We start from the raw sequence: 24,428 nt of genomic DNA on the forward strand, positions 1-24,428 counted from the left end.
ATCCATCGTCCCCTATTTGCATGTGTCTTCGTACCAAGTCCAATCCAGCACAAGCATGCATAACTAAAATGAATTAAACATAAGAAAAGATGGTGAATTGTGGTCAGTTATGACCAATTACTTGATTAGATGGTGACCAATTACTTGAGTGATATTTATTAATTTGGAGCACCATCTAACTTCTTTTATGATAACGTAGAAGAAAGAAAGGTTCTTTTGCTATAATTATAGAGCTTTTGATGATGTAGAGCAATTGTTCGATCATTGAAGCATAGAAGGATGGCATTTACCGTGTACCTTTAGTGAGGGTCCTCGCAGTACCATACAAGGACTATAAAACATCAATTAGATTCCCCTTCATATATAAAAAATGTGTAAATGGGTATCCTAAGGCTATTTGAGGCCACACATGTGCCATTAAAAAACCGTTGTCTTCATATGCTTTCACGTTGTCTACTATCAATAATGTGCTTTCATGTTGTTTATTATCCATTGTTACCGAGTTCATGAATTCAGTATATGGGAGGTATATTTTTTTGAGAAGAACAGTGAACTAAGTCACCATCATTTCGCTGAAGTTATGAAATAAGAAAACAGAGAGTGACTTCAGTCCTTAACCCTATTGGGAGTGAGAAAATGAAGACCAAACTGAAAATTTCAACATCGTCGATACTGTTTTTTGTAGGTGCTTCTATTGGATAACGTTTTGTTGGGGTTTTCTTCCAAACAAACACAAAAACAAGTCTTGAAGTAACATCGTCGTTTTACTATTGAACCAGGAAGGCTCTCTCATTTCTGGTAAAAGTATCTGGACATATTTTGATTCAATATTAATAGGTTTACTTATTCAACAAGCTGAACAATTTCATAAATAATTTGAAGGAATTCTATATCAAGATATAAGTAGACCTGTAAGTTGCTTTTTTTTTGGTAAATTCTTTATAAATAGTTTCTGTAAACTCCACTTTTTTAATAAAGGTCGGATGGCTTTGCTTTCCTCTTCATCAAAAAAAAAAAGATTCAGTATTAAAATTTATTTTTAGTAAACTCAATATTAAAATTTGAAGAACATTGGTAGTGCATGTCCCAACGATTATTGTTTAGTTCAATTTTCTTAGGGTTTGCATTATGTAGCATCCTCTCTCTCTCCCTCTCTCTCCCTCTCTCTCTCTCTCTATGTGCGTGTGTGTTTTTGTTTGCCGATATCTCTGTCCGAGATCCAATGGTGGGACAATTTCAAAAACAGCAACAATAGGAACAGACTTAGCCCCTCGCATCTCATAAATATGAATAAGGGCCTTCCAAGTAAAAAGTACTCTAAATTAACGTGGTAGGAGTTGCCACAGGCCTTTCATAATAAGTTCTCCTAGTCTCCTTCCTCTAGAATACGACTCCGTAGCGGGAACTGATACAGCTGCAGCTATCTCATTCCAAATCACATAGGCAAGTCTCGGATGTTTGGAGTTACAATGGTGTGACAACTTCAAAAACAGAGCAAGGAAACAAACCTTCAGAACGATGGCTCTTAACCTTGTTTCCAAGTTGCGAATACAGGTAAAACCTTGGACAAGATCCAGCCATCGGATGGTCGCCGAACACCGGCCCTTATCACTTTCATTATCTACTGGTCACGTCAAAAGACATTGAAAGAGGAAAAGGGAAACCTATCGGTTAGGAAAGTGCCATCGGTCGCTTTGGTACCACGTTACTATCTTGGCTGTTGGCTGGCATCCCGCAAAAGACAGGAAATATCATAAATTGTGCTCTAATTAGGGGCCCAGCCTCCTCCTCTGTCCCAATCTAAACAAGATAGCATTAGACCACCTACAATCATGGTTGTGTGGATTTATTTTCCCACAACTAGCAAGATTAGATACGCAACCGTCAAGAGTTCGTTACCCACCCCCCTCCCCAACCCTTTCCTGTATGGTATATCTTGGCTTGGATGAACCCATTATGTGAGAACTTCAACGGACAAATCAGTTAATCCTATTTAAAAATATTCAAAGTAAAATTAATTTATGTTCGATGATTTTAATTAAACTAAAATAATAAGAAAAGAAGACGGATGGTCGGGTGACAGAGTATGACGACACTGGATGGGTTAGGTTTAAGTAACTCGGTTAATGAATCATAGGGCACTGAGTCATTTAGGGCTAAGGCCTTTATTAGATAGAGTTCATCAATAGTGGATTTCATAGAAACTTAACGGGACTGGAGTGATCGGTCTAATAGGCATCCCGACACCAGGATAGTTTAGCACCTCTTTTTAGGAATCAACTTAGGCCTGTAGAATAGGTGGATGGGACCGCAGCAATGTAGGGGGGGCTAGAGATTAAGCGGACCTCCTGCATCTTCCTTTGGGAGTTGTGAGGTAGGTAGGGAATGAGCGCAATAAACGGAGGGGGGGGGGGGGATGACTAACCCAATTTTCTTAATTTAATAGGAAAGATTAAAGCATTTGATTTATTCCGCTTTTGTGCTTCCTGGCCAGCCAAATGACTAACCCAATGTGCTTCTTGCGTAGACATGAGTAAATTCAATGAAGTTAGAGATTCCAAAAGGAAATGGACGTCATGTAGGATATAATTATAGGGGAAAATGCTCCATATCTTACGTTTATCGTCTAAAAACTTGGCAAAGAGTCTCTAAATAAGGATACCACTAGCTTTTAGATTAATAAAGATGTTGCTTGTGTTTTCATTCTCTTTTTTATTTTTCTAGGGGAACAGGTGGGTTTTTCCTACGTTTAGTTCGCCACGTAGTTGGTAAATTAAACTCCCATTGCACTTGTGCAGTCGGACCTATGGCTCTTATGCTATTCTATGTAGTGTGAGCAAATTTTCAGCTAATCCATATTATATGCTTTCAATGTTATAAAACAAAATGGATATCGAGTACTTAGTGGGATAAGTTATGTCATATAACTACATGTTCTTACAAAGCTTTCCAATTTTTTACTTTTTTTAATATTTCATACATTTTCCAAATGATTTTACCCCAGGTCAAATTTTGGTGACAACACGATGGATGATATAATTGTAGCATGTCAAAAGCCTAAATTACGATAGTAGTATTAAGAAGGATAGCTGTTGCGGCATCGATTTTGTCATCAGAGATCAGCAGGCTAAACTAGTGGCGGTTGAGGGTCAGCGCATTTTTGATCAGTATGTCACTGCTGCTGAGGTCAAAGCTATCTGAGAGGATGTCTCCTATGTGAGACGGATGCTGGGGGCGGACCACATCATCCTTGAAGAGGACTCTGCTACGGTGATTGAGGGGATCCGGGGCCCTAGGAGTGCTGTTAGCGGATTGCGGCTGCTCCATGACATTCGCCGACTCTTAAGCGAATGCGTCGCCTCTCGGGCTACCCATATCTTCAAAGAGGCCAACAGCGTTGCTGATTGGGTGGCTTTCTATGCAGCTCATCACTTCGAAGATTGTATCTGAAAGACCCACGCCTTTGTTTTATCTCTCTTGCATTTTCTTCTACTATCTGGCTCTTTGGGCTGTACTCACACCCAACGTGTGTGAGCTGCCGATGTACCCAAAAAAAAAAAAAAAACCTAAATTATGGGATTGTAGATCCTTTAATTAGTTCGGATTGTCTGAGCTAATTGCAGAATTCCAGATCTTGTGATTAAGTTGCAGTACTTTGAGCTAATTCCGAGATTTTAGATAATGCAATTACACCAGATTCTATGTACCGTTCCCACAAAATACAAATCACTACGATGGGAACGAAACAGGTTTTTCAGATAACGTGTGCTTCAGTTTCACCATAATACAAAGGCTGCTGTTTTCATTTGTATATTTGATATCTCTCTACAACAAACATTATTTTGCAAAATTTAATTTTTCTATTAAATATTTTTTCAAAAAAATTCTACGGTATAAAAAGATAATTATTTTATTCAATAAGAGATGAATAGGAAGACAACATTGTTATGTTTCTGTCGTCACTCATTATTTCTTATTATAATACTATTATAACAATTATTTCAATAATAATATTAAAATATGAAGTGTTGAACACATGAACTTGTTTGTATGTCGAAAATTCCCACCCATGCCCTTGACGCGATCAGGCAATTTCTTTCACGTGGGAACTGTTGCTAGAAAGCGTCTTGGCAAGAATTTTGAAACAGCTGACTTTGTTATTGAATGAACCCTAGACATTAGTATCATGGATAGCACCTCACTTGATCTTACTCTTTACACAATGACTGCCCTCTTGGGTGTCAAGCAAAGAGAAGAATTCGAGAATCAACCAGGACTGGATAAACAGTCTCAAAAGTCAATCCCGGAACTGCATGAGTTCACCGAGGTGGAGTATACGAGTGAGTATTACACAAAGAATTTACAAGCGGGTGAGTTTGAGGCCTCAATAGCTTAGTGTTGTGGGTTAATGATGCTCGAGCATGTACTTGTTTTGAGTTTCTCTTTATTTTATATAAGTTTTTATGGATTGATCACAGGTGGTTAGAGACGTCAGTCGGTTTACAATATCGTCGAGCTCCTCCCTTTTCGAAAATATATCAGCTACTACAGGCGCTTGCTAGGGTTCCTCTACTATAGGTGGAGTTGCTTGGTCATCCACTCTGCAGGTGGGCTAAAGCTAAAGGTGTTCCATGGAAGTGTAGTAGTTCCTCTGATCGAATCCCTGCTTTACCTAAGATCAATTTCACTATAAAGAATTTCAAATGGTAGCGCCTCTTGGCTAGCTATTGGCTCTGTTGGTTTGGCCGTTCCCCAATCAGATGTTTGGATGTGAGCTATACTCCGTGTCACTTGGACTGCCTAAACTACTAAATAAAGCCCTTATGGTGTTCACAAGCCATCGAAGGTTTTCCGCAGTTGACCAGTAAGGGCTAGCAAAAGAGGGAAGGGCTCTTTTGGGTGCGGGTGGCGCCCCCGGGAGCGCGTGATTCAGATGGGTCGCGCGCTCCCAGGGGGTCTCGCGCGCCAAACGCGCGCCTGGCGGGCCGCGCGCGCCTGGCGGGCCGCGCGCGCCTGGCGGGCCGCGGGAGCCTGCTGGGCTGTGTGCGCCTGGTGGGCCAGGCTTGCCTGGCGGGCCGCCGATGATGGCTGGGCCCCGCGGGCAGTTGGCTCCGAGTGAGCCTGTTCGCGAGCTGGCAGTCCCTGGGGCTGCTCGATCGAGGACTGGTCCTTTCCAGTTTGGGCTTACGGGCGAGGGTATGGACCCGGCGAGTAGCCATGATGTTATGGAGCCGGAGACTGTAGGACGAGAGAGGCTCGGGTCCCCGGGAGCATTGAGTCTGCCTGGACTGGTGGAGACCATCGAGGATCCAGCACGGGGAGCATCTACAGTATTCTGGTTTGGTTCCCCACCCCAGGTGGAGGAGAGACCCCGGCCAGAGACCTCTCTGGTAGGCACTGGAGTCATAGTATACCCCCCGCAGGAGACTAGCCCGGGCGAGCGTGACCTAGGCGGTGGGGCCCATGGGGCAGGGGGTCGGGTTTTAGTTAGCCACCCTGACGCTGAGCAGCTGGCTCAGGCCGCCCAGGAGGGGGTGTCCCGGGGGGATAGTCGGGAGACCAGTGGTGACCGGGTAGCGGTCGCAGGGACCACCAGTATACTGGCGGTGGATCATTCGACGATGGTACAGAGGGTCCGAGCGGCTGTCATGCGGGCTGTCTCCGGAGTGAGTAAGGATGATGGTCAGCTAGGGGGGATGCACCCCGAGGTAGTGCTGGACCCGTTGGCCCAGGGGGTGGACGAGCCTGTGGCCGACCTCTCAGACTTTTCTCCATGAGGATCCTAGCTTGGAATTGCAGAGGGGCAGGTAAGCCCTCCTTTAGGACGTCGTTCAGGAGGTTAGTGCAGGTCCATAGCCCAGAGATTTGCTTCCTCTGTGAGACGCGATTGTCTGGTAACGGTCTTCGTTGTGTGCAGCGTCGTCTGGAGGCCGACTGGGAGTCCTATGCGATAGACTCCCTAGGGCTTTCAGGGGGTATTTTGGTATTATGGAAGCGGGGGGTGGCGTCTGTGGATGTCTTCCACAACTGCCTCCAACAGGTTATTATGATCATTACCGAGCCTGATGCGGCTCCATGGGTTCTGTGTGGGGTGTATGCGAGCACTGATTATAGGAATAGGAGAGTTCTCTGGGACGAGATTACTAATCTGGTTGTCCAGGGGTTTCCGACCATGGTGATAGGTGATTTCAATTGTATCTTAAGTGCGAGTGAGAAGAGAGGAGGACGACCCTTTACCGATACAGTAGATCGTAGAGAGTTTCGGGATTTTGTATCTCAGAATGGCTTAGTGGATCTGGGTTTCTCGGGACCGCGATTCACGTGGTGTAACAACCAGTCTGGTATGGCTAGGGTTTGGGAGCGGATAGATAGGGCTATTGCGAGTCCCGATTGGATCATCCGATTTCCCACCTACCAGGTCAGACACTTATCCCGGATCGCCTCTGACCATTGTCCACTGTTGTTATCAACAGCTTCGGACACTGGCCATCACAGCCTTTTCCGTTTTGAGAAGGTGCTCGTTGCTACGACAGCATGAGGTCTTCTGGAGACAGAAGTTCAGGGTCCAGTGGATTAGAGAGGGAGATCGGAATACCAGCTTCTTCCACCGGACGACGGTCATCAGGAGGCAGAGGAGCATGATTCGTTCCCTGCGAGATGGGACTGGTCGCCAGGTGGAGGGGGAGGCAGAGGTTAGTCAGGTACTGCTAGATTTCTTCCGGTCCAGATGGACGGAGGATAGAGATCCCGGGGATGTCGGCCAGCTCCCGAGGGCAGATACGCAAATCGGAATGTCGGAGAATGCACTCCTGGTTCGACATGTGACAGGGGAGGAAGTGCAGGAGGCAGTCTGGGCCCTTGCAGGGGATAAGGCCCCAGGGCCGGACGGTTTTCCACCTTTCTTCTTTAGGAGATATTGGGGTGTCATTCGGGTTGCAGTGGTGGAGGCAGTACAGTGCTTCTTCAGTCAGGCAGTGATGCCTGATGATTGGAGAGCTACCTATGTAGCGCTGATACCTAAACGCCAGGATGCGAGGGAGCCCAGCCATTTCAGGCCCATCAGCTTGTGTACAACCCTTTATAAGGTGGTGGCAAGGATAATGGTGGGTAGGATGAAGCATCTGCTGCCAGGCCTCATCTGCCAGGAGCAAGGTGCTTTTGTGGGGGGTAGGAATATCTCTGATAACGTCATGTTGGCCCAAGAAATGATGTGGGATCTGCGACGGGCCTCTAAGCGAAGAAGCATGATGGCTGTCAAGCTGGATATGGAACGGGCTTATGATAGGATTCGGTGGAGCTTTTTACGACGCGCTTTGGAGTGCTTTGGTTTTCATGAGACCTGGATTGAGTGGGTGTTGGGGTGCGTCCAGGGGTCGAGATTCTCCATTTTGATCAACGGTACGCCCTCCCCTTTCTTTAGGTCTACGATGGGGCTTAGACAGGGATGCCCGTTATCCCCATATTTATTTATCACCTGTTCAGATGTCCTGTCTCGGGCTCTGCGGGGTGCCTGTGCTAACCGGGAACTGGAGGCGTTTGTTCCCGCCCCAGGGTCTCGGTCTATATCGCATTTACTATTTGCAGACGACTGCCTACTCCTGGCCAGGGCGCAGGTAGAGGATGCACGTGTACTTAGGAGAGTATTAGCGGAGTACTGCGTTATGTCGGGTCAGAAGGTAAACCTTCAGAAGTCAACAATCTCCTTCAGCCCTAGCACTGAGCATAGGGTCAGACAGGAGATTCGGGGGTTACTTGGGATGCCGGCTCAGGATGGGACCTGGGTTTACCTGGGAGTACCCATCACGGGTCAGAGGTTACGGGTGGCGGAGTGTTCTGGTCTGGTGCAGAGGATTCAGAGCAGACTGGAGGGATGGAGGGCATCTTCGCTCTCCATGATGGGTAGATTGACGCTGATTAGGTCAGTGCTAGCTTCCATGCCTGTCCACCTCATGGCCAACACAGTAGTTCCGAAAACAGTGCTAATGAGGATTGAGCGGCTACTTCGGAGCTTTCTGTGGGGGTCGCATGGAGGGGGTCACGGGATGCATCTAGTGGCATGGGAGAGTGTCTGCCTACCAGTGAGTGAGGGTGGCCTCGGGGTCTCGTCTCTGGTGGAGAGACGCGAGGCGCTGATTGCCCGACATGCTGCTCGATTCACACTGGAGCCACAGGGGTTCTGGAGTCAGACCATGGCCACCAGGTATGGTCGGACTGGCACTGCAGGGGCGATTCGCAGTGGGCGTCGCTGCTCATTCATGTGGCGAGAGATTGCCAGATATCTTCCCATGATTGAGGAGAACACTAGATGGTTGATCGGAAATGGGCAGAGTATTGACGTGGTTGGTGACCCATGGGTGGGGGCCTTACCCTTGAGACGGTGGCCGACTATGGTTGACATTGAGGCAGTGGAGGGACTGCGGGTCTGTGACCTCCTTGTCCCGGGCGGGGTTGCCTGGGATGAGGATAGGTTGGGTTACATGTTTGGGGTACACTTGGCTGAGAGGATTAGATCCCTTCCGATTCCGGGGCATGTGGGTCCGGATACCCGGGTGTGGAGCATGTCGTGCAGGACCGGAGTGAGGGTGGGGGACCTCTCCCTTGTGCTCCGGCCAGAGCATGAGCCAGGGCCGGACTGTGCCTGGGTTTGGCACCTAGGCCTCCATCCGAGGGTCGCACTGTTCTTATGGAAGGTCGCTTGAGTTCGGCTTCCGACAAGAGCAGTATTGAGCGAACGGGGCTTGAGGTTGCCCCCAGAGTGCGGGGCATGCGGAGTGGTCGAGTCGGTGGACCATGTACTGTTTCAGTGCATATGGGCGAGGGCGGCATGGTGTGCGGCGGGGCTGCCATGGGATAGTTGGACCCATGTGGACCAGTTCTTACAAACTATTCGCAGGTGGTCCGGTAACCCATTGACTCGCCAAGAGGCGATTAGAGCGACCTGCACAGCATACCAGATATGGCTGGCCAGGAATGCTCGAACCTTTGGTGAGCAGAGCAAGTCGCCAAGGCTCGTGGCGGAGAGCGCCCGGGCGCAGGCGGCAGAGTTTAGTCATGCTTCCTCCTTAGATGGACTTTTGATAGCTCGGGATATCTGGGGTTCTCCTTCTGCCTCGGCAGCTTCTTACACGGTGTTTTTCACCTGGGAGCCCCCACCCCCGAGCTTCCTCAAAGTCAATTTTGATGGGTCCGTGCTGGATGGTGGCACGATAGGTGGAGCGGGTTTTGTTATTCGGGACCCGTCCTCCAGGGTAGTGGCGGCAGGAGGCTGTCAGTTATTTGACTGTACGGTCCCTGGGGCGGAGCTGAGAGCTGCCTGGGCGGGTCTTCGGCACGCTCAGCATGTGCTCTCAGCTAGATCAGTCATCTTGGAGGGTGACTCGGCTACGGTCATTAGTTGGATCCAGGGGGGTCTGAGAGCCGGTGCTGCCGACCACCCCTTGGTCCGCGATATCGGGGTGATGATGAGGGACGGAGGGGTAGTCCAGGTGAAGCATGTGTTTCGAGAAGCCAATGGGGCTGCGGACTGGGTGGCCACGTATGTGGCTAACCATACCGGGAGCACCCTATGGGCTGGGGACGGGGAGCTGCCTCGGGAGCTCCGGGAGGTTTTGTTTTCCGATTTTATTGGGTGTATCCGTACACGTGTTGTATAGATCGCCCGGTTTAGCAAAAAAAAAAAAAAAAAAAAAAAAAAAAAAAAAAAAAAAAAAAGGGAAGGGCTGGGGGGCAGAGCGCGAACGCATACCGGAAAAAAATGGAAAATAGGGCCCTAGCCTCGTCGGCCCTCTAATTCTCAACCCCGACCTACACAAGTGGTTTTAGAATCCACATTTTGAAAAAGTCCGATGTAAATTTTTTGAGTATATTCGAAAAATGTCTCCAAGATTGCTGTCGTTATACTACATGCCATGCAATACTCCATCGAAAGATTCAAAAACAGTTGCGGAGAATTTTGATTGTTATCCTTCTATGATATATTAATCTATTATTCTCATTCATCTCCAAACCTACTTGATCATGAATTACATGTGTTTTTTTTGATAAAAAGTAATTATGCAAAACTTTTGCTACGAGCCTATGACGCCTTTACTGACTTAACCTTTATGAAGGACGGAAGCATAGAAACAAAAAGTTTCATAGCATCCTATTTTTATATAGCTCCAAATTCACCTTGGAGGTGAATGTGCAAAATTTGGGCATCAAAGAGAGAACTCTATATTGTCTCAATTAAAAAAGAAAACTCTATGGAAGGTAGCATGATATACTATTGCACACGATAATGTGTTAATTGCAAAATAAAAGCCATTAGAACTTCTTAGGCTTCGAATTGTTAAATGAATCCTTGGGCTAAGGGACAAATCAACGGATCGAGTTAGAATATTCTTTTGATTAATGATATGATTAGATCAAGGTATGACTTTTAAATGCATAATTTGGTCAACAAACATTAATAGCCACATGTTTGGTGGTGTGCATATGAGCCATTTTTGGTAGTCAATGCCCTTGTGCAGGTTCTTATTTCAAGAGATGGTACCTGGAAAATAAGTCCAGCCTACAATAACCATTCTAGCAGTCTTCTAAATATATAAAAAAATTAAATTATTTGATTATCTTCTAAGAAAAATAATATTTATTGATTGCCAATAATCAAAGTATTCATAAAACCTTCATCACTTCATGGATTTCTTAAATTACAACTTTACTATCTATTTTTCTATAGGTTCCTATAATCAATATTATATTCTTGATATAGTGATTGGGCTTGTTGGACTTTCCCACTGAGGTAGCCCACTGTAGGAAATGGTTAAGGGTGAAAATTAAGTCTCATGCATAATAGCATGAGGAGGCATATAATTTGTAAATTCTCAAACAAAAGGTGGACTTATTTCCATATCATACTAAGAATCCTACAAAATTCTGGATTCCAACTTTCCCACCTTTTTATGTTTTTTTCTTCTTTAATTTTATTTCATCGAATTGCACTTCAAGTGCAATAATATTGTTGTATTTATTTTCATGAATTTATCTTTTTTAATGTTGGTGAAGGAAATATCATGACATTTACAAATTTATATATAGAGTAATATGGGGTGAGTAATTAACAGAATATGGACTTTTTCAAGAAAATTTGACAAAAGACATGGAAACTACTATGCCCGCAAGGACTTTGAAGATGTCAACAATGCTAAATTAACGTGGAAGCGAAATGAATACCCGTGGAAACGAAAAGAATGACATGCATGAGATCTTTTCATGCCTGGAAAATTGTGCATGAGTTGTTTCCTAGAGCTTGTTGCCATCTCATCCAAAGTTGGCTATATGCAACATTAATCCATTGGCATAAAAACATTCTAGAAAAATCCAGTTGTCAACAACAAGCAGAAGGTTAGCATGCAGAACCCCGCTAATCTCTCTTGAAAGAGCCACCTAATGAGACTATTAAGTCTACCCTCATGCAGCTATCTTATAGGACAAATGTGCACGAAGCTTTGGCAATTCTTTCCGGACTTAAACAATAAAATGCCAACATTATTGGATACCTTGAATAACTCGGGCAATCAAATTCTTTCGTTTAAATGTTATAAAGATTTGAGTCTGATATCTTCTAAATATATTTTGGACGGAAAAATAATTAATTTTTTTATAATATCAATCATTGGATCTGCACAAATTTTAAAGTATCCAAACATACAACACCTATTGCATAAAAATTTTATTTTATTTTTTTAAAAATATATTAAAATAAAATATAACAACAGCTATTTCTTCTTTTTTTTTTTTCTAAAACGAGCATTTCAACAAATTTCGGAGTACTCTCTGGCCAACTCCTCTTACCGGCCCACAGAATACCTTTAGAGTGACAGACCACAGAATAAGTCATCCAGTTCGCGACCCCATTAGTTTCTCTGAACACATACACGGTCCGAAAGACCGCAATGTCGCTCACCATTGCACATTTTAAGACATCTACTGTATAAAAATTTTATTTTATTTTTTTAAAAAATATATTAAAATAAAATATAACAACAGCTATTTTCTCCAATTTTTTTTTTGTGCTAAAGCGGGCATTCAACAAATTGCGAGATACTTTCTGGCTAACTCTTCTTATCGGCCCATAGAGTACTTTTAGAGTGACAGGTCACATAAGAAGTCACACTCCATTAGCTTATGTGAACACATACATGGCCTGAAAAGCCGCACCATCGCTCATCATTGCACATTTTAAGACTTCTATTGCATAAAATTTTTATTTTATTTTATTTAAAAAATATATTAAAATAAAATATAACAACAGGTCAACAGCTACTCCCCCGCCCCTCTAGTCTTTGGCGATGAGCGCGCCATACAGGTTGGATGTTAATATCTAAGGCATCTTTTGAACCGTACATGCGTGGGTGCGGGTTGCCGTCGGCACTCGGCAGCGAGAGAGAGGACAATTCAAAACGAGACGAGAACTTCCCTCTCTCTCCGAAGAGGAGCGCTTCGGGAATGCAGGAAACGGCGCCACCCAGGATTCTTCCTTTGCTGGAAAGCGAGGAAAAGGACAAGGAGACGCCATTGCCCCTCTCTCGTCTCTTACAATGCCGATGCTTCCATCCCTTCCCTCCTTTAAATCTCCCCGCCTTCGAGTTCGGAGATGCTTCAAGAACCCTAGTTCTCGGCTTCTTTTCGGGTTTCTTGTCTTCTCCAGGTTCTTGCCGATTCCCTCGCAGAAAGATCTGACTGGTGCATTCGCCGGAGGCGCGGAAACCCTGGGGATCGAGGGATTTCTTGGAGAAAATGATTTGATTTCGAGACATTTTGTGGTTGTTGAGGTATATGATTCTTTCATGAAACCTAGCTTGTATTTCTAGGTAGAGATCTTTTGGCAAACAGTGCTTCTTGTTAATCTCTCTTAGGCTTCTTGGATATGCTCTAGAAATCTTAGCTCTCCGGATCCCCTGATATCTTGAACATCTGTTGTGTCTGATGGTAGATTTGATGGAGCTGAGTTCTTGCTACGGAAACCCTCGGAATTGAGACGTTTTGTGGAGGAAACGCTGTAGTTATTGAGGTACGACAAACCCTTGTTTGAGGTTATTGCTTGGTTGTCTTTGTGAAATTGCAGTCGTTGGTATGTGCTGCTTGTGAGGCACTAGATTTCTTACCATGCCTGGGATTCTTGGTTTCTGCATAGAAATGTTTTGATAAACGACAGAAGCAAGGTCCGCCGTACCGGTATCGGTCGGCGTACCGATACCGGTCGGCGTACCGGTGGCCGGCCGGACCGGTACGGTACCGGTCCGGTCCAGTACGTACCGGCTGGTACCGGTCCCGTACCGGCCGGTACGCGGTGGTTTCAAAAACCACAGCGCGCGGCGCTGTGGTTCTAAAAAAAAAAAAATCGTACCGGTGCAAACCGGTCGGTTCGCACCGGTACGAGGCCGGTACCGGCCGGTACGGGCCCGAACCGGCCGGGACGGGTAAAAAACCGGAAAATACCGATTTTTTATCCGTTCCGGTATCGGTCCACGGCCGGACCGGTACGTACCGGCCCGTACCGGCCGGTACGGGCCGGTACGGCATTCCATGGACAGAAGTATCATACTTCTTCTGATGTAATAGGGAGCATAATCATAGGAATTGCTAACTTCTTGTTAATCTCCTTGAGGTTTCTTCTTTGCTGGAATTGTTTAGCTTTTAGGATTGCATAGATAAATGCTATTAATGTTATTCTTTTTTTCTCTTTTTTTTTGTGTGTGTGAGAGAGAGAGGGAGATTTTTTCTGATATATACGTAATCTTAGAAAGTTCTGTATCCATTCTATGATTCATAATCTTGGAGTTGAGTATTAATGAGATTTAGCATGATTAGTAGATAACCCAAGTTGACAAAAAGCACTCTAAGTTTGTTGTTTTTAGTTGAATATAGATTCCTTTCTTTTATATACACGTTGTATGATAGTGTGGGAACTAAACTGATGTGGTTTGAGATCAAAGGAGATCAGACAGAGAGGAGGGCTAGAAATGCATGACTGAAAAGAATGAAAATGACATCTCGAAATGCAAATAGATACCTTCACAATTCTCAAAAGGCATATCATGGGAAATAAGAAAAAACTAGATATAAAATCTGTTAATTTCATTTTGACAATGCAGTTGTCCTTTAAAAAGTATATAGAAGAAAAATGAAGAAATAACAGGAGGAATAAAAAGGGAACAGAGGTGGAGGAGGAGAAAGAGGAAGAAAAAGATTTGAACAAAAATGTAGCTGATGAAAACATCCTTTTATTTTTGAAAAAATGGTTGAATAGAATTTTCTTTCTTTTATAACAAAGAGAATGTTAGTGTTGAGAGTAAGGGATTATTTAAAAATTAGCAAAATGTAGTTGTTTAAAACTCCTTAGTTGTTTGTTTTTGTTATTGACTAGACATTTCATTCTTTAAAAAATGAACGAAGTTTTATTCAATATTTTAAGAAGAAGTTAGTTCATTAAAATCTCCTAAATTGTGTGTCAAGTGTACAAATATACAAAAAAGTAAAGGTTTTTTTCCCAATAATTGAAGAGGAAGATAGTTGACAAAATCTCTCGTTTTCATAATAATTGTGGAGTAAGATTTTTATTATATTATATGTAATGATCCTAAAGCTCACCCAAAAAGACTAGCTAAAAAGTATTATTTGAGTTTTTTGACCCTATTAATTACTCAAGATCTCCCCAGAGCATAACTGATGGGGGACTAAAAACAAGCTTGCGTTAATAGGAATTTAAAAATGAGTTAATTCTTGTTAATTTGAAATGAAACTTTTTCATTGATTATCTCTTGAATTCTTTTCTCCTTCTAATGGTTGAGTAGGAAATTTGTTCTTTTTAAAAGTAGTGATGCCTTGTCAAGGTTTGAATAGCAGTCTGGTTAAATTATTCTAAATTATTTTTTTGTTTAAAATTCACTGATGTTTGATCATCATTTCAAGTGAAAATTGTTGATTAAAATCTGATTTTTTGTTAGTTGAGTAGAAATTTTGTTATTTTAATAGGAAACTGGTAGTGGTTAGAGTCGAGAAACATTTAAAAATAGAGAAGTTTACATAATCAGATTTTAAAAAGGAGTGAATTTTATCAGTATTTGAAAAGAAATGCAGGTTATTGAAATTCTCGAATTTTTTTTTTTATTGTTGAGTTAGTGAAAAAAGTTCCGGATTATTTTCTTCTTTTAAGGATGATCGAAATTTGCTAATTTAAAATTCTGAAATTTTATTTTGATTTGAACAGAAGCATAGTTTATAAAATTATTTTTGCTTTCTTTTCATTGTTCAATAGGAATTTCATTCTTTTATAAGAAACCAAGTAATAGTTGTGTAGCCTAAATGAGGTATATTTATGCTTAATTAACTAATTGCATCCTAACTTACCGTGCAGCCAAAAGAAGATTATGGTTAAAAATAGTTGCGTCCACTTGTTGTCCAACTGATATTGCAAATCCTGATTTGATGTGTCTAGTTTATCTACTAAAAGCTGTTAGTCAATAAGTCAATCTATCATAGACAATATACTGTGCAAATCCATAAGGTTGCTTCTAACAAAAAGACATGTTATGCTGCATAGCATGTACCCTATTTGGTGCTAATTTTGCTTAGAACCTTAATACTCAGGCCCTTTCAGCTTGTTCAATTGCAGAGTCCCCACAATTTTTAGGGATGCTAGCAATGGAGAATGCCTCAAGTTGCACTAAATCTTCTTACCATCAATCTTCTTCGAAGCAGAGACGAAGTGGCTATGAGCCTTCTGATACAGAAACAGATTGGCAGGAAAGCCCTTGGAATGAGGGACTATCAATCTCAAACAGGCCTAGAACACCTCCAGGTCCTGCTAGAGCCATCAGTCCCTTAAATCACAGTCGGAGGAACACTTTGAAGGAGGAAAGCAATTATCCCTCAGTAAAGGCTTTGGGAACTAGTTCAGCTACCAGAAGACATAGTAGATCTCCTTACAAACCAATCAGAGGTGCTGGTGATGTACCATACTCTGATTTAAGAAGAAATACCAGTCCTTTAAAAGTTTCAGAGCACCGCAGACATGTTTCTCCATATAAGGCCAAAACAGAGCAGTCAGAACATGAAAACAGTGAGCTAAACAACTCATTCCGCAAGAGGAGCCAGAGAACACCCCCAAAAATTCATAATTCTGCACAAAATGATACCCACTCACAACTTCAAGAAGTTTCTAGGGTCAACGAGAGATCAAAATACAGTCGTAACAGGTCAATGTCTACCCCAAAGCTGAGAGCAAGGGAAACCACGATCCATGATCAGAAAGATGGCACATATGCTGGAAGTTCTTCCCCAAAGGAAATAAATGAAGTGATTGCTAGTAGGAAACTATCTAAGTCTCCATCTTATGATGCTCATTTAACAAAGAGCACAGACTCAGTTTCATTTGGTGATATCTTCTTTTCCCGTGATTGCACAATTCCACAGAAAAATTCTGACATGAACAATAGCAACAATGGGAAAAACTTTGCTCCAGGCATAAAAGCGGTTCTAGAGAGAAATGCTACTCTTCATCAGGAAAGTAGAGGGATCAAGAGTTCTGATCAGAATCGGCAAGCGATATCAGTTAGAACGGTTCTTTCACAAACAAATACTAGCTTTGTTTCTGCTGCTGGTCAATTGTCTAGTGGTCAAACAAACACAAGCTCAAATTCTGCTATTGGTCGACTTAGTAGGACTAGTAATGACACTGGTAAATTTAGTGATGGCAGCGGAAAAAGTGGAAGTTTCAGAAAATTCACTGCCAACATACAAAGAAGCCAGACAGAGGCCTGGCTCTCATGTGTCAGGAAAGGCTCATGTAGAAAGTCAAAGTTACCAGAATATAGGGCAATTGACGAAGCTTCTTTCATTGAGAAGGCATTTGTGGTGGAAGAACTGAGAATGTTCTGGGCTGATAAGCATAGGCCCCATTCCTTGAATGGATTCATTTGCCACAAACAACAAACACAGCATCTGAGACAATTGGTAAGGTTTACCAGTTCTGCATGTCATCTTCTTTCACATATTTCATTGTAATTGAGCTTTTGAGGTCTTTTGAGGTCATGTGAGATTATGTAGAGATTTTGTGAACTATTAGAATGTAGCTTTCCTCAGATGCATTATGGTAGTTTTAATTGCTGACTTTTCGAGATTCTAGAAAAATGGCGACCCGTGTGGGATCATTCCCACCCCTTTGTCCATCCTCCTACACATGGGGCCTCCACTAGATTTACCTGGTGTTGCTTTGTTGGCATTAACTAATTGAGATATTCATAAGTAATAATTTGTGAATTTCCTGAGTTCAACTATTGTTCATGTAACAGTTTTTTCTTCATCAATTTAGATTTAATTGTTTTAACTAGTTACTTTTATGAAGAAAGATAGGCAGCCAAGCCTAACATTTTCCATGCTCTCTTACTGGTTGCAGAAGTTTGAAAATTGAAAATCTTGAGGAGAGGCCGGGCTCTCCGGTTCCCAAGTTAAAGAAAGTTCTGTTATTCCAAATATACTCCCTGCCATTCCCCAATCTCCTCCATCTTCTCATTTGGCTTTTCTCTATTCTATCTTTTATAGTGTTCTTTCCTTCCTTTAATTTTGTCTCCTATTTCTCTCCATCCATAGGATCTCACCTAGCTCCCACCCTTGACTCCATCTCAAGAACTTCCCCTATTCATCTCTGTTCACCCAAAATCAACATGTAGATGCTTCCCGGTCCCCCTATCAATATATCAATAAAGTAGAAGTTTGTCATGAAAAAAATCAATAAAATAGAATTATTCTAGATGGGTTTGGCCTGTTGGTGGAGCATGAGATTAGTCTAGATGTCAACATGCTGAAGGAGGAAGAAAGAGAAGAGGGGAGGGGGAAGAAGAGAGTTGGACTGAATAGAAAGAAGAGGCAAGAATGGAGGTTTGAGTCAAGGGTTTGATGAGAAAGAAGAGATGAGAGGAGTGAGAAAGGGTCGGGGGATTTGAGGGTGGTTACGGAATAATAATTGATTTTCCTTTGGAACCGGAGGTACCAGGTTTTATGGGCATGGGAAAGCTAGGCATGGCTACCTAGCTCTCCTAAAATTCTATTTCACTTTGCATCAAACAAATAAAGGTTTGTCAGTTTATGATATGTTTTGTGCTTTTACATAAGATCGGATCAAATTAAAGCTATTAGTATGAGAGAGCTTTTTCTTGTGCCCGTCTTTGTTGAACCCACTACAAATTGGTGCAGACTTGATGCTAATCTACTTCAAGCTAAGAATTTTTCATTAGATTTCAAAATATAGCATTTCTACACGATGTGGATGGTAGTCATTTTCACTTTTATAAGCAGTAGAAACTTGCGCTTCACTTGGATAGTGCTTACTTATTTGTCCTTTTGTTAGATATCCCACAACAGTTTTCCCCATCTCCTGTTCAAGGGACCTTCAGGCTCGGGGAAGAAATCATTGTGCATGGCTTTCCTGCATGAAATCTTTGGTGACTCATCCTTGAAAGTATGACGAAGTGAAGGATTATATAATTTTCATTCAAACATTTTTATGTGGAAAAAGCTCACTGATTTTTGCCAATTTTGCAGGTCTCACATGATTTAAGACATTTCCATGTCCAGGTATAATGTTTGCTGACATAATTATAAATATGTCTACATGGAGTCTGCAGTTTCTTATTTAGTGGCATGAGGAAGTTATTGGGTTTGGAAAACCACAGATAATCAGTAATAATTTGAAGGATGAAAATGAGCAGGGCCTGGAATCTCCCTAAGAGCAAGATAATATACAACTCATGCCAGGTGTCGGTCCAGCCCTACTTTTGAATTGATGGGCCTGTGCCTAGCTCATTGGCTTTGCTAGAGCTTTAGCAGCCTTACAGGTTCCATGGTCAAACCTAAAATGTGCTTTGACTGGAATGACATTGATCATGATAATAAGTATGTGGCAAAAATTTATATTCTTCACAAAAGGAAAAGATGTGTCCTTCAGAAAAAAAAATTATACATTGTTGCTACCATTATGAGTATCCATCATTAGTTCTTTCACATAATTATTGGCACAATTTATTTTGCTTTTTGTTGTCAAGAGTAAGCCTGACATAAAGATTTTCGGGGCTGGGAATTCAAAGTCTAAACAATATTTATACACTTTTGATTTTTTACAGGAATCTAGGCCAGTGCAAATTGTCGTCCCTTTAACTTCAGGTCCTCACCATTTTGAACTCAATTTGAAGTCCCAATCTAAGAATGCTCGATATGCTTTAATGGCTCTTGTCAAGGAAATAGTTGGCAACTGTGCTGATATCCCTGAAGTTAGTGATGCAAGTTTGAAAATGAACTACAAAGGTCTACTACTAGTTGCATGCTGACCTTTCAACCAGATATCAATCTACATGACTTTAAAATGCCTCCTTTTATTTTTCCAGTGATTGTTCTCCATGACGTTGATAAAGCCACAGAAAATGTTCAACACCTGATCAAGTGGATAATGGATTGCTATACGGATGCATGTAAAATCATTCTTTGTTGTGAAGATGACACCAATCTCCTTCATTCCATAAAGAGTCGCTGCAAACTTATTGCCATGGATGCTCCTGTAACACATGAGGTAAGCATGACATACATACATATATACATCCATACATATATGTATGTCTGTTTGCATGTATTTATGTATATGTATATGTTTCACTTATTCGAATATATTAAGATTAATAGATAGCATCTAAATTTTCATTGTTAAGGAGCAAGAAAATTTAATATTAAGTAAAACAAAGGAGTATACTCAGAGATAAAAACTTGATGTGTTAAATTCCTGCAGGTGCATGTGAAAAGATCTTTTGACATAGTTTACATTTCTAATGGTGGGATGCAATATAGTTTATAAATATGTTATAAATATGGCGGACCATTTTCAGTGCTACTTTGAATAGTATATGCATGTATTTGTGTATGTGATCTCTGTAAACATCCATGCCAATTGAGCTGCAAAAGAATTTTATTATTACAATGCAACTATGGACTCGTTTGGTTCGCGGAAAGAGGAGGGGGAAAGTGTGGGCAATGAAAAAATGGAGAAATGCCTCATATTTGATCAAAGAAGAGAGATGGGAAAGTAGCTTTCCTATGAGAATAAGATTCCTACATTTCATGGAAAAGAAAATTCCATGTGGGATATGGAAAAGTCACTTTCCCAGGCTGGGAATTGGTGTAAGTTTTTTTTAAAAGAATGCCCTTAAGCTTATAGATGGAATGGGGTAAGGTCTTTCCCTTAATTAAGGGCATAATAGGTATTTTACATAATTTTTCTAGGAGAATAGATGCTCAAACAAACATAAGCCGCTATGAAATGTGCCACTTTTCCATGGTCAACTAAACATGCAAAAACCATTTTCCTAGGCATCATATACTCAGGCATCAGCTTCCTAGAAAACATATTAGTGAGGGAAAACTTTTCTGACAAACCAAACGAATCCTATATTATTGCAGACTAGAATCACCCCTTTATTCTGAAATTTCAAAATTGTTTTTGTAGAAATTCATATGCATCAAGCGGGTTTCCTGGAAACTTTGCTATTCAATTTTCATAAAATCCTCCAGTCACAGTCCCAACTATTTGGTGCTGGCTTTCATGTGTCTTTATTTGCCATTTGCTGACTGTTCATGCTATGTAACACTGGACGTTGCTTTGAGAAGAACAGTTGGCAAATAAGCACTCATAAAGCCAAAAATTTGGACCAGTGTTAGAAGTCATAGTTATCATTATTAAGTTTCCAAGCACTCTTCACTTGATGCTTATGAGTCCCAATTTATTCTGAACTCTCTTTGGTTTAGATGTCACAACTAACAAATACTTATGTCGTAAAGGTTCTGGATTTACATTTCCCTTCTGGCATGTATCTCAGATGATGGAGGTTCTAATTCAGATAGCAAAGAAGGAGAATTTTGAACTATCTACAAGTTTTGCTGCTAGGATTGCAACTAGATCTAAGCAAAACTTGAGGAGGGCGATAATGGCTCTTGAAGCATGCAAAGCGCACAAGTATGGCTGTGCTTGACACCTATTAACATGAAAAAGTTTCCATTTTCTTTGTTTTCTAATTTGTGCGATGCACTTACAGCTACCCATTTGTTGATGATCAACCGATGCCACTTGACTGGGAGGATGTTCTGGGGGAACTTGCAGCAGAGATTCTAGCTGATCCATCTCCTAAAAGGTTAAAAATTAGTCTTCTGAAAATTATCATTGTTCCTTTGGCATTCTTTGTTATAAAGAATATTTTTTTCTAATAAAATATAATGTTCTTTGTTTCTTCTATTCCATTTTCTACCTACAATCAAATATGTCATAAAAAATTGTTGGTCTTAGTATTAAACTACCACACCATGCACATGGATACACACACATATATATATACATATACTCGATGCAAAGATGCACCACTCGCGCTTCTGAAATTAACCTAAAAATTTTAATGGTTCATCAGTATTCACCAAGCACTCTTGCAAAACCACTCGAATAACCAAAATAGCCAAGCCCAATAGACTAAGCAGACATTACAGTTTTCCCAACAATCTAACTTTTCTTTCATTCCTTTCTCATCATAATTCATTAATTTGGAATTAAAGTTACTTGAAGGATCTAGAGATGGCCTTTTCTTCTCCTTTCTTAGGTTTGTATTTTTTTATTATCAGCAACTTCTTTGATCCTTATTTAACATCATAGGTATCAGTATTATCAAAGTTCAACCTCCTTTAAAAATGCACACCTAATGCTTGCCCTGATAGCAATTCTCCTTTATCCTATTAATTGATCTATCATTAGCTTCTTTATTGAAGTAATGGTGTTACTTATAATTAGATTTGTAATCAGAAGGTAGATTAATACACAAAGCTTGTTCTTTATCTAAGTCCAAAGTGAAGTTGTTTTTTCTTCAAGTTTTCTTTTCATAATCTACTTCTTATCAGTTCCTTTTTTCCATCTTCTGTCAACAAGCAATAAGCTTCATACTACCTATTTGAGTATAGCTTTTATATCCCTTGCCTATCATTTCTATTATGGGTTACATGGGTTGTCAATTCAGTCTTATCTAGACATCCCTCACTACTTCCATCCAAGTTATATTAGTTTATCATCTCCTATATTTTGGAAACTTTATCTGCAAATTGATGTTTAGTTTTATATATCATTCAATTCCTTTGCTGCAGCTCATGAGCACAAAATTTATTTTTTTGCCCAAACTGATCCAAAACTAGTGTCAACTGAAAACCTGTCAAAACCCAGTTAGGATTTTTCTTTCTTTTGAGTATAACTATTGGGAGCACAATAAACAGAATTACCTAGGTGTAATACTTGGGAAACGGTTGTGCCAAATCTGAATATGGAAGTACAGAACCTCCTCTCCTATGGCAGTGGGGTGCAGCCACCTTCCCGTAGGCAAATTTGCTAAATTTTGCTAAATTTTGCTGAATTTTGCTAAATTAAAATTTATCAGAACACAAGCATGTGAATGATCAAACTAATATTATTCACACGTTGAGGATGAATTGGACCTTTGATGGTAACTATCAACAAAGTAAGATGCATATCTAAGGTATGTAAAATGTGGCATTGGGTTTAGATTTTCTTTGTTAAAATTTTTAAAAGAATTATCACACTGACATCCCTTGGGCTATTATGCCCTTTTTATATTATAAATGGATCATATGACAGATGGATCATATGATATATGGATCATATGATAGATATCAAGAGATTTAAATGCTCCACTGGGTACATGGTCCATTTTGTCTATAAAAATCTATTGAAAGCAACTCCCTTACTCTCATGTCAGTTGCAAAGATCAAAATACAGTGTCATAAGTTAGTCCCCAGCCTCAGTTATGTGGTAATTTTTGAATTTATTCTTTGGCCAGTGCTTGTTTTGCAAGAAAGTGGCTTGCTTTAAGGATCAAATTAGGTGTGATCCATGCTCAAACACACTGTTTAAAAGGGAGGAAGCAGGATGTATGGTGTTCGACTTCCTGAAGTTTCTCTCCTATCCCGTCATCAGTTAGAAGCAAATCAAAATTTATGTAATAGTATTGCAAGCATTTTACAGCCAAATGTCAACCTGACATGATCCCTGATTCATGTGACCTTGGGACCACACAGGCAGTGTGTGGAGCAGCCAACTAGTAGCACTGTTAGATCAATTTTCATTGAAAATTGTATTGTTGGACCTCAAAATAGATTAATATTCTGTTGCAGGTTATTTTCGATACGTGGGAAGTTACAAAAGTTGCTGGTGGAATTTGTACATCCTAAATTGATTCTCCAGGTAATATCATTTCCCGTTCGAAAACAAACAAATGTGTTTAACATTTTGTTAAGCAACCTTATATTGATTTGATAGCCTTGATAATGCAACCATTGAGCAATAAATTTAAACCCAGTGTATACATTGTAGTAGAATTACTTTTCCCCTCATGCAGAAGCTTGTTGAGCAGTTCCTTAAGGGAATTGAAGCTGGTCTGAAAAGGGAGCTTTACTATTGGCATGCATACTATGTGAGTTGAAAAGGATCTTCTTACTGGAAAAGAAATGGTTTAGAGTAGTATATAATTTGGAAAGTAAAATTTGCAGGATAAGAGATTGCCAACCGGAACAAGTGCCCTGCTGAAGCTAGAAGGTTTGATGATGCTTATAAATTAATACCTTAATTCATTTGTACATTTCTGGGTGTTATTTGATGCAAGGTTTTGTAGGAATTAATATCAAACTGCGGCATTACATAAATACTGAATATGCACACACAACTCAACATTTGAATTTCTTATTTACTACGTGAACTAGGCCTTGCTCTAATACTAGTCAAGGAATAAAATGGCGCCTATGCAGCTCAGGACGTACCGTACCATTGTGCGCGCCAATGCATGACAAGAACTGGCAGTCATGCCGGTGCCTAATATTTTAATTGTTCAAAGAGGGGTCACACGGTGAAACATGGGAGCATCACAATAAATTAGGGGACAGGGGCTAGTACTTGAAAATGATTGGCAATTAATTCTTTTTATTCTGTTGCAGAATTTGTTGCAAAGTTCATGAGCATCCACAGAAAGAGCTTTTGAGGGCCGTTGTGTATTTAGAGTCAAGCATCAGGTCGTTGTATATTTCCCCCAAGTTTTAGATTCAAAGGATGAACTGTCGTGCATGCCGTTGATGGCAGTAGTGATGCAATGCTTGCCCATATTGTAATAAAACAATGTATGGAAAGTTTGACGGAAGTGCATACCTTCTTTTAGTAGATAGATCAATTGTAACTCATCATGTGATGTCCCTCAAATGCAACGGAGATTTGTGCCCTTGTGACACATCTCAGATGATTCAATGCCACGTGTAAATCCATGAAATAATCCAGGGTACTGAGAACAAATTATCGAGGATGTAGA

The 24,428-nt window shown here is 41.2% G+C and overlaps 1 protein-coding gene across 2 annotated transcripts; it reads left to right on the forward strand.

The window, feature by feature from the left end:
- Window positions 1-12,313: 12,313 nt before the first annotated feature.
- Window positions 12,314-24,424, forward strand: LOC103711542 (uncharacterized). Of its 2 annotated transcripts, none has more exons than XM_008797719.5 (13): window positions 12,314-12,815; window positions 12,977-13,054; window positions 15,659-16,998; window positions 18,392-18,502; window positions 18,586-18,618; window positions 19,164-19,344; window positions 19,425-19,606; window positions 20,904-21,040; window positions 21,120-21,215; window positions 23,248-23,317; window positions 23,472-23,546; window positions 23,623-23,668; window positions 24,064-24,424. In XM_008797719.5, the coding sequence occupies exons 3-13, from the start codon at window positions 15,679-15,681 to the stop codon at window positions 24,105-24,107; spliced, it is 2,295 nt and encodes a 764-aa protein (XP_008795941.2). In that variant the 5' UTR covers window positions 12,314-12,815; window positions 12,977-13,054; window positions 15,659-15,678; the 3' UTR covers window positions 24,108-24,424. The 2 variants fall into 2 exon arrangements, with proteins under 2 accessions (XP_008795941.2, XP_008795942.2); XM_008797720.5 differs by having other exon boundaries at window positions 12,384-12,815; window positions 15,644-16,998.
- Window positions 24,425-24,428: the final 4 nt, after the last annotated feature.

The sequence above is a fragment of the Phoenix dactylifera genome, chromosome 15 (assembly GCF_051530095.1).
Source record: "Phoenix dactylifera cultivar Ajwa chromosome 15, Ajwa_hap1_PhDact_Kaust_v1.1, whole genome shotgun sequence".
NCBI lineage: Eukaryota > Viridiplantae > Streptophyta > Magnoliopsida > Arecales > Arecaceae > Phoenix > Phoenix dactylifera.